Source organism: Xenia sp. Carnegie-2017, unplaced genomic scaffold (assembly GCF_021976095.1).
Source record: "Xenia sp. Carnegie-2017 unplaced genomic scaffold, XeniaSp_v1 HiC_scaffold_14, whole genome shotgun sequence".
NCBI lineage: Eukaryota > Metazoa > Cnidaria > Anthozoa > Malacalcyonacea > Xeniidae > Xenia > Xenia sp. Carnegie-2017.
This window is the reverse complement of record NW_025813447.1, coordinates 7922077-7933243: the sequence shown is the minus strand read 5'-3', so window position 1 is coordinate 7933243 and position 11167 is coordinate 7922077. Positions and strand designations below refer to the sequence as shown.

Sequence of the window (11167 nt, the reverse complement as noted above, 5' to 3'; positions counted from 1 at the left end):
AAAATATGGCGGAACCTTCAATGTGAGTTGGGGAAAATATTTACTCCACCACAGAAATGATAGCTACCGCACGTCTGTGAAATAGACGACATAAACAACATTTTATAAATGCGACATGAACGACATTGGAAAATGACAACATGAACGACTTTTCGAAAAGACAACATGACCGACACTTGAAAAAGAAGGCATGAACGACGTTTAAATAAGACGATATGAACGATCAACGACGTTTAAAAAAGACGACATGAGCGACATTTAAAAAAACGACATCAACGACATTTCGAAAAGAGGACATGAACGACATTTTAATCATGTAATTTTACAACAAGCAAATTTTAACAAATTATCTTGTAGAGACAATGAGTTCTATATAATTGATATTTGCTAGCCACAATATATTATTACGGGCGGGAGGCGTTCCTCCACGCGTGATTCTTCAGAAAGGAAACGCTGTTCTTGTCAAATAGTTAGGGAACGCTGTTCCCCCAGCAAAACATCACTGGATACACCGACACACGTTATCTTACTTTATCTTTCAGATTTTTAAAGAGGCTGTTATCGTTTTCTCTTGCGTCATTCATTACTAACTACGCAGACACACGTTGTCTTAGTTTATATTTTAGACAGTGTGAAGCAGACTGTTCTTGTTCTCTGCTGTTCATTCATCACCACCTACACTGACGCATGTTATTTAAGAAATACTACGCGTACATATATTTACATATCTTTGTTACCTGCACAAAACCTTTTCTGCCCCTGAGAATCTGACATAACTTCTTAGGGGCTGATTACATGAGCCCCAGTAGCCGGGATTCCGCCAAGCGTTAAATGATTTTGGCAAATGGAACGATTCAATACTTATCATCAGATAAATCTTCTCAAGCAATTTTACAATATTCTGATTTAATAACTTCTCAAAACATTTAAAATTGAAACAACCAATTTTCCCTAAATTTGGAATTAAGCCCGCCGCACACTGGTGAACTTGCCGCGTGTTCTTGTTATTCGTGACAAGTGTGATTGAAAAAATTTCCTAGTGTGCGCGTAAGTTTTGAACAACATTTGTCATTCGTGACAGATTAGTCAAATATCAAATGCGTTTGTTATTTATCATTAAATAAAATCATTGACGAATGACATGCGCACCATTGTCCTGGTTTACCACATAGCAATGGATGCTATTGTGCATACTTCATTCGTCTTCTTTCTTCTTGTTGAAATGTTCTTTGCTTCGAATGCTATGGTTCGACGATAAAATTGTGCAAGCTTTTCCATTTATATTTCTATCATTGCAATAATGACACCAAAGACATTGGATAAACACGTTGCAACTCAATGTTTTAACTGGGCGATAAATACTATTCTGTTTCAAATACTTAATATGTTGTAGCTGGTCTTCCACGTCTCTCGTCTAGCTTAGTGGGACAGAAAACGGTTTGATAATCACTGCTTTTCGGGTTCGAGACCCTTTCGTTCTCTTTCGCTTTTTAGAGTTCAATAATAGATAAATATCTCTAAGGGTAAGGTAAGTGCACAATCTAAGGTTCGAGACCACCTTGTACATTGTATATTTCTACTTCAAAGTTAAACAAAGGCGGAAATATGCCATGAAACCTTTAGTATTCGTTGTTGATCTTCTGGCTCAACAGGCTCTGTTTGATCTCCAATGCACGAAGTTCTTGGTTCGGCCCGGTATCGTCGGTAGTTAGGGTTGGAGATTGCCGATTGAGTGCAAGGTTGAGGGTAGGAGGGGAAGTAAAAGGGCATTCGGTTTGCCCTCTGTTTCCTAACTATTATAAATTGACACCCTTAAGGGAGTCCTAGAAAAATTTAAAAGACTTAGTTTTTTAGGGCAAAGTTATTGCAAGATATCAACTTGTCTTTTTTTCTTTGCGATTTTTTTCTGAAAATACCATTCTCGAAAAACCAACAATAGAAATGCCATTTGCACATGTTGTGTGTGCTATTATTTCCCCTTACTTCGCTCACTTGTTTGTCCTGATATACACGGTATCGTTTATTTCAAGTCTAATGCTCCACACAGAAGCCCAACAATAACCGACTCTCTAAGGATCGAACCACACATCACAACCTGAGAAACCTTACTCTACACACTCGACCAGTGAGTGCGTAGGAAACAAACGGAAAATTTAGTCAACTTATGACAATGTGTTGAAAGTAATAATAAAAAAATTAATTCGTAAAGTAACAACCAAAAATTTAAAAAGCATATATCTTAACTTAATAATCATTTATCGTCAGTTTTGCTAATCAATAATAAAACATTCTAAGAGTTTCTCGCAACAGCATCTTAGCATTTTCTTGTAAGACGTCGAAGCAATTACTTCTACAAAAGTATGAGTCTTTTTACAATACTTCCCAACGCTTATGCGGTGTAGATTTGTTCGGGCAGCTCATTGTGTCATTTTCTTGTGGTGAACAGAAAATTTCTGCTTTGATATATATTCCAAAGCGTAGATGTCTTTTAAAAGGAGCATCTTCCAATAAATGTCAGTATAAGTAGACTACTTCTCTTTAAGTTGATACAGGATCAAATATTTTATATTACACGTAATTGCCTTCCTTCGTTGTTTAATTGTTTAGCTGTATATTGTCTTGGAATGCTGTAAATATATCCCACTAGTCATACCAAAATATAACTGAACACTACATTCTTCCTTTTCAACTGCAAATTTTACCGTAGCCTTCAAATGTCTTTCGCTCAAATGTTTTATTAACATTCTTCTCTAAATATTATTTGAAGTAAGTTTTTGTCATGAGCAGCCACTGCAAAAGATGTGACGATGACGTTCTGTAATATATGATCTGTTCCTTTCCGTTCAGTAAGGTGCATTATAATCTTTCACACATATATAGTTTTTCTGTTAAGTCCTGTGGCATTTCTGCATTGATAGCTTTCATTGTTCGCGTAAAAGTTTCGAGAGAATCGCTTCCAAATTTGACTTGCTTTCTCCTTCCACGTGTTCCCTTGTCAACCCTAACTTCTGACAAAATCAGGAAATGTTTCGACTTGTTGTTAACCGGTTTAAGCCCAAGTTATTAGCTATTAGCTGCCAAGTACTCTTGACAATGCCAATCAATCTTTTCCTTTCTTGATTACTCACACACTTAACCATAGCATTTGTTATTGCTCTTTCCATTCTCATAGCACTTTTGAACTGTACTTTTATGTGTTATATGATTAATTATGTAAACATTAGCTTGCTGACTACAGTTGGTTAACGTCTTTCATGTTCTGCACATGGACATTTTTTTTACATGATCCTGATCCCAAACTTTGTCAATTCTTGACTTGCACCCATTCTCCAGGGATTTACTAACAATAACATTTGCCAACTCTTCTGGAGTCCACAGAAGTATTGGTAAAATATTCTATCGTATACAACCTCCAAAAAGGTTGACGTGAAAAACAAAAATAGGTTTGACATCGGGTGATAATTATGCTCGCAAGTCCTTCAATTTGATATTTCCCCCCCCAAATCATTCTGTACCAAAAAGGGTTTAGCCATCATTTCACACGATCTATTTCTTATTTGGTAACCAAACACTGATTTTGTTGCTGAAGATCACGTTGTTTTTAAAAGGTTAATAATCTCTCATACGATTGTGGGGCATAATGCAAATTATACAATGATTTTCTCGATCTCTTCTTTTTGTCAGTAACATTGTGCTCAGAAAATTTTAATAATTTCCACCAGTGACGTAGAAACAGGGACGGCCATAGGAAGCAAAGGCCTGAAATGCGTTTTGCAATTGCAAGCAATAATTAAATTTAAAGAAAAAATCCAATACATTTATTTCATTATACCTACAAAAACAAAATCTACTATTTACAAATCTCTTCAACGACTTTCTGAGCGTTATCTTCGAGATCATCGGAGGTAAACATCAGACCCATGTCGGCGATATCGTACATGATTGCTTTGGTGTCGAGTACAATTATTTTGCTTCCCGACTGGCGTACTTCAAGCGAAATGTTACGAGCTATGGCCTTATCCCACACGCCGTCATCCATGAGTAGCACCCATGCGTTTTTTGCATCTGCCCTGTTGTAGTGGTTCATAATCTGTAATGCAAAGAGACGAACAGCTCGTCAGTGTGATCAAGTAAATACCCTCGCCCTCGGGGAGAGAGGGGAGCTACGGGCTTATACATGAAAACTGTCAAGGCTTACGATGACCTTCGTGGTAGCGTTAAATCAGAATTCTTTACCTGCTGCGCTAAATCCATGGCATAACCACCAAACGTGTAAGCACCGTAGTGAAACTCAACTTTGGAAATGGCATCTGTTAGTTCCCCTGCGGTCTGGTACTCTGTGAAGTAAAACTCTAGACCTGTATGCGATTTACTAGAGTACTGTAACAGGCCAACGTGAGTTGTGTTTGGGCCAATATCAAACGACTCCACTACCAGTGACATGAACTTTTTGAAATTTTCAAACGTTGTCGTTGAAACGCTCCCGGAACCGTCGACCAAGAAAAATATATTTCTTTTTTCACGTACGCACAAGTGCAGCAGCGTAATTGCTGGTCCTGATTCTCCTTAAGGAGAGAGAAAGAAAGAGTACTACCTCTGTCCTATTTTGCATGCACAAGTATATATAACGATTCTATTGTTTAGATTGCCATATTATAATGTATCATAATGTACCATATTTATCATCACCTGTTCCTGTTTCAACCGATAGATTTGCTGACGAAGATAGGAGTCCAAGATTGTTTCCCACCAAACATTTATAAACTCCTTCGTCCGCCTTAGATATCAATTGAAAGTATAATTTTCCATCTTGAATTTCTAAGTTGTTTCTAAATATCGAAACGCTCATTTGCAATTTGTAGCTAAATTTTGGCCATGCCTTAAATGAAAATATTTTTAAAATGCTCTATTTAGGTTATACAGCGTGAACAATGATTTACATACGATTCAGATAGTTCCATTCCATTTTTTGTCCAAGAGTAAGTCGGGGCTGGATAACTATAAGCATTGCATGACCATGAGAAGTTTTGGCCCTCTTTTATTGTTTCATTTGCTAGTTGACCTCCTTCCAGCCAGATTGGTCTTCCTATGAAGATGTGTGTTTATTTTTTAAAACTACATGATTTTCTTATATGTTCTATCTTTCCTAAGATATTCATGTTCTCTTTTTCCTAAGATATTCATGTGTCCCTTTTTCTTAAGATATTCATGTTCTCTTTTTCCTAAGATATTCATGTCTCTCTTTCCTAAGATATTCATGTTATCTCTTTCCTAAGGTATTCATGTTCTTTCTTTCCTAAGATATTCATGTTCTTTCTTTTCTAAGATATTCATGTTCTCTCTTTCCTAAGATATTCATGTTCTATCTTTCCTAAGATATTCATGTTCTATCTTTCCTAAGATATTCATGTTCTCTCTTTCCTAAGATATTCATGTTCTCTCTATCCTAAGATATTCGTGTTATCTCTTTCTTAAGGTATTCATGTTCTTTCTTTCCTATGGCTATTATGTTCGTTTTCCCCCAAAGTACAAATTTTATTAGCTTCAAAAAATAGGGTATTGAAACACTAAACCTATCACATCAAGTCTTGCCATTCTTTCGTCGACATGATCTTTTCCATTGTACGTACTGTTCACCTTACATTTATACAATCCAGCGTGTTTTATGTCGATCGAAGTGATCATCAACAAATGATTAAAGTTTTGAAGCTCATAACCATCTCTACCACCGCTGACGATGGTCGTCTCTCTCCCTTCCAGATTTGTAAAAGTCCATGTATAGTCAGGTGTAGGACTAAAAAAAGGTAATGCACCTTTACTCCACCGGAAGTGTAACATAAATGACGGAATCACTCACGTATGCGCGATTATCATTTTTTAATATTAAAGAAACTGAATCGTAAGCTAGACGCTTAGCCATAAATGAGTTTATCTCATCTATCAGTTCATGGAGTGCATATGCATGTTATTGGTGGCTGTTACTAATTTTTTTAATAACTTGAATGTTTGAAACCGTGAACTTGTCTTTAGATGTAGATTGCTGAGTTTGATAGAATCCCAAGAAGAACTGTTAGTGTTGTTGATCGACGTTCGGACAAACTCAGCGGTAGTCATCTTTATCAGAGTGAAGTGACTACCTCCCAGGTTGTCGAAACGTGTAAACATTAACAACCTGGAAGATCTATACATATGGACACACGTAAATGTTCTCAATTATTTTTCTCATGATTTGACAGTGTAGTTTTTGTTATATAAAACTACTACAAAACCACCGTGGAAATAAGAACAAGAAAACTTAACATACAGCCCAACTGCTCCACATCTCAACACAACAATACTTTTGCCTGGTGAAACTCTTTTGTCTTTCAGTTCTGTTCTGATCATTGGTCCAAAAGGAGTTTTATTTCCCCCTAGAACGCAGGAGTGTCAGTAGTGCCTTGCCTGTCTTACATAAAAGTCGATTGTTCTTTACCTGAAATCTCTCGCAGCAAGAATCGCTGAGAAAATGCCAAATTCTTATATTCTTTCGACTCAATGACACAACTGACGCCATTCTTCTCGACGTTGAAAACTTCAAGATCCTTTTTTCTCACGTTTGCAAACAGCAGGGTTCCATTCTCCATTATCATGTAATGTTTGGCAGAAGTTAGAAACCATGCTCCCGTTGTCCCACGTCGTCCACCCCAATGGAAAAAAACGTCTCTAGACAATTTTCTTGGCGGGCAGGTCAGTGCAAAGTCCTTGCCAACAGTAACAAGTGCTTCTTCGACTTCGCTGTCTGTCTTGTAGAATCCATCGACAGCTAAACATTTGATAATTTGGAAGTGAGTAAATGAAGATCACAATATTTACATAACTTTGTTCCATGCTCAAAAGCTTTTCTGCTAGTGTGAACTTGACCAAAATTCTAACGATCAAAATTGCATAATATTGCAACTTAGGGATTAGCTTAGTGATCAAGCATCAAAATTTGAACACTTGACTTTATTTTAAAGTTCGCTTATTTTAAAAAACCTATGTACACAAAAATATCCACAAACCATATAAACGTACTTCGTTGAAAATACGTTAGTTTAATAATAAAGAAAGACAATGTCGGTCGATTTCGAAGATTTGCAGTTTTTCTATACACCTTTTCGCTAATCACCACGATTGCATTATTGTGCAGATATTGCTCTAACAGAAGTCATGTTAAATACCCCAGGGGCGTCTGAAGCAGGGGCAAGGAGGGCTAATGAGAAGAGGGGGAAGTCTCCCCGCCTTTGCATTAAGATAGCAAAATTACTAAGAAATATAATGTTTACCAATGGTCTATTTTGACTATGAAAATTATGTATCTAAAATGCAACTGAGTGGACTTTTAAAGAAACAAGCTGGAACCTTTCCCAATTCTTTTATTTTATTAGTTTATGACATGTGCGATTGGGCGACGGGCGTTGCTAAAATTCAAAATGGCGTTTACTTAGTACCATATTATAGATTGGTACTATAATTTCTAAAATATGCCCCTTCTCCCAACTTTCGTATTCTTTCCGACGCTACCGAAAAATGCTTAATGCTTGCAATATAGGTTATGCTCGTAACTGACAATATTTTACGCATTCATGAGCTTGATAATTTATGGAGCATTATAGTTATAGAATATATAAATTACTAAAGTCCTCTTCATTTGATACATTCTGTCCACTCAAGAGAACTGGTTTGTTTGATAAGGACAATTTTATAATAAGACTAGTGATTTGTGAAAGGTTATATTTTCAGAATTTTTTCATGTTAACACCAAAAAAGAAATAACAGCGTAAGTCTTAAAGAAAGGCGCAAGTCTCAAAAAAATGCAGTGATTGTCTTTTCCTCAAGAACTCAAAACCCGTTCCCCCTCCCTCGGAATTTGAAAAGAAATTCTTTACGGAATTATTTGTCTACAAGGACGTTTATGGCATAAGAAGTATACAAATATTAGAATATGAACTTAGAAGTGTCAATTTATCACACACTTACGAGGAAAACGAACTTTTATTTTGGGACCACGAAGTACTTCATCGTCACTTGTGGCCAGGCACTGGTACGTTCCTTGGTAGTCAGCGGTCGCCGTGCTCTGGAGTACGACAAGTTTGTTTGTGAAGAGATAAAATTTGTTGCCATCCGAAGGGATTTTCGTATCGTTATGAAACCATTCGTATGTCTTCGCTCCTTTTATGTTGCACTCCAGATTTCGAAAATTTTCAGCTAATCCAGTGTAATTTTCGGGAGCGTTCTCACTGAACTCGAGTGATGTGGCTATGGCAGAAAGACGTTGTTAATTAAGCCAATTAAACAGTGCTATTTTTTGTTGGAAGACTCTATAAATTGTTGAAAAACAGATCACTCGCAATGTATACACTTGTACTGGAGCACTCAAGTTTAAACATAGCACTTCCACTGAAAGAGGAGGAGTATTTCCCGAAAACCTTTTCTAGTCGATAATTCAAAAAAATGCAAGAAAAAACTCATTCCAATCACCATCATCACGTGAGCTCAAGATATGATTGAGTTATGAAGAGGCCACAAGTGAAGTGAGAAAAGATTAACGTAATTCGCATCTTGAGTTTACAAGATGATGCTATATGTGGTGTGTTTTCTCTTATGATTTTGGTTTCTGATGAAAATACAAAGTGTTGTAATTAATTCTCAACTTTTAGCAAATAACATTCTCGACAAAAATGTTATACTTATGAATTATTTCGAAGCTCAAATTACAATGTGATAATGAAGGGATGCAGAATCTATTTCTATTCTTTACCAAAGAATTACGAGGAAAAAAGAAGAAAAAAACTCTTAAATAACATGGGTACTTCACAGCCAATACTTTTTTTACCTTCGACTGCGGCAAAGAAGATTAAGTACAATCGAAGATCCATTCCATTCATCTTGCGTTCGTGAAAGTTCGTCCCGGAGGTAATACACTGTGCAAATGAATAGTGTTGAAATATCTGTGAAATAGGTCAAGTTTCAATTGTTGCTTTTACATCCCATATTGATACTATACGCTCTTTGTCTTAAAGTTGTCCGCTGCGAGAATCACAAATACAAAGTTTTCTATTAAAATTGGTTTTGTACAATTTTTCAGATTACTGAGATCAGTTTACAAACACAATCCGGATTCTCGCTTTCTAATTCAAGTTCTCTACTTATAGAAAGTTCGCGCATATTCGTGAGACTCGTCTACATGGACGATTTGCAGATTTCTGTCGAAACATTTTTAGGTACCGAAGATCGAAATGTTCCTGCACAAACAATCCAAAAATACGGTGCAAAAACATTAGCAAACCAAAAATTGCTCGAGTTTGTACAAGTACAACCTTTGACATATCGCTCCTTACACCACGTCATGCGCGTTGGTAAGCAATCTATATCTTCTAATATGTGATCAAAATCATTAGCCGTTTCTCTGAATGTATGACGCACGTTTCAGTAGGCATGAAGTATCTTACCTGAAGCTTCTGTGATACTTTCTATAGAGTCCGTTTCCTCGATGCGCAAACTGAACAAATGATCTCACGGTAACCGCTCAAGTTTCATGCCATTGAAATCATTAACGTCCTTATATGAATTGCCGTTAGCTGAGTTCCGCTTTTTTAACCCGCGCGTTTTGATTGGCTTTTGCGCTTCCACATGATTCCTTTGAGAAAATTGTCAATTCTGTGAGGACGTTGTGCTTGAGCTCTTGCCGGTCAAGTCTTTTGGTCAAGAAAATCTTCATTTGCTTATTTATTAATCTTACTTATTCTATGGAACAGATATGCCATGATAACAGTTGAAATAACAAATGTACTCTCATCATCAATGATATCCACGATGCTCATTCCATTCAGCTCGCTTCTCAATCCTTTCACGAAAGCTATCAGCTGGAATTACGGCATAGAGACAATTGCCAACAACGGCGTTGTACAAATAGACAGACAAAACAAATACATTTATGGGCAAATGAAAGACTGCCTTCCCTCCCAAATAACGAATAGATAAGATTTGATAACAACAAGGCGTGATAACGTTTGGAAAGTTAAGGGCGTATAAGACATTGCAAGTGCAGACTCGGGAAAACACTTGTTATTTACGAATCTAAAGGGGCCACAGTTTGCACATGGGCATGTAGAAGAATGTTCGAGTTTTATAGTGTTTGGGTACATGGATACATTGTATACAGCATGAAATTAAAAGGTTGCAATTAAAAATCGATTTATGCGAAGCGTGTTTTTGTTTTGTCGTGCATGTTGATGTGCATCAGTGCATATGAATGCCAATCTTTGGGCTTAAAGCCATCAGCTTTTTATTTTGTCTTAATTTTGGAAAATCTCTTGCTGTGAAATGACGACCTTTGACTTTCTTTGTGGGGTAGCGTTTTCAACGTTGAAAACATTGACATGAGAGAGAAATAGTTTTTCTTTTGCGTCGTCATTTCTATGATTCGACACCAGCTCGCAACACGAAGCTTAATAATGGCTAAAAATACCGTGGGATAGTGAACAGACAACTATAACTCGACCCTGAGATTTATTGTGGAACTTTTTTCAGTCACGTCATATTTTCTAGTCTTGTTATCCTTTCACCGGTGCACCTGAATGAAGAAGCTTGACTTCTCATAGCTTCTCATACAATTATGTTTTTTTGGCATCGTGTTTATTGCTCTTTGTGACAAAATCATGGCATCACAAAAACAGATTATAACTTATCGCATTAATCCACGAAATATCAAATATCGTCAAAATCTCGTGATGAGACACTCGATGTCGCACCTTGTTACATTCTGAACTCTAACAATGTGACATGAAGTGATGCAGATCCTGACGTTGTGACGTCAACGAATCACAAATTTTACTTATGTCATTGGCACAAGATTATTCTTCGTCAGTATTGTGTGATTCGCTGTCGCACGGAGGAAAATGAACGATTACACTGCGCAAAACCTAATGCAACAACAACCTTAAATCATTTAGTTCTTCCGTTTTTTAATCAAATAATACTCTCTATGTTTACGTAAGCTGTGGATAAGATCGAAACTTGTCAATGTAAGATGTAAAACCTATTTATTCGAACGATACACCAGGCGATTCCAAAGGCGAATCAAGAAGAACCATTTGCCAACAGAAGACCTGGCAATCAAGGACGCACTATTAAAAAAATATTATTA

At 36.7% G+C, this 11167-nt stretch overlaps 1 protein-coding gene across 2 annotated transcripts; it reads right to left on the bottom strand.

The window, feature by feature from the left end:
- Nucleotides 1-3790: 3790 nt before the first annotated feature.
- LOC124433804 (contactin-5-like) lies at nt 3791-9620 on the bottom strand. Of its 2 annotated transcripts, none has more exons than XM_046983593.1 (10): nt 9471-9620; nt 8855-8942; nt 7999-8277; nt 6473-6802; nt 6305-6410; nt 5574-5794; nt 4945-5086; nt 4690-4829; nt 4237-4565; nt 3791-4090 (listed from the first exon to the last, which is right to left on the bottom strand). In XM_046983593.1, the coding sequence occupies exons 2-10, from the start codon at nt 8904-8906 to the stop codon at nt 3851-3853; spliced, it is 1839 nt and encodes a 612-aa protein (XP_046839549.1). In that variant the 5' UTR covers nt 8907-8942; nt 9471-9620; the 3' UTR covers nt 3791-3850. The 2 variants fall into 2 exon arrangements, with proteins under 2 accessions (XP_046839549.1, XP_046839550.1); XM_046983594.1 differs by having other exon boundaries at nt 8855-8969; nt 9471-9577.
- Nucleotides 9621-11167: the final 1547 nt, after the last annotated feature.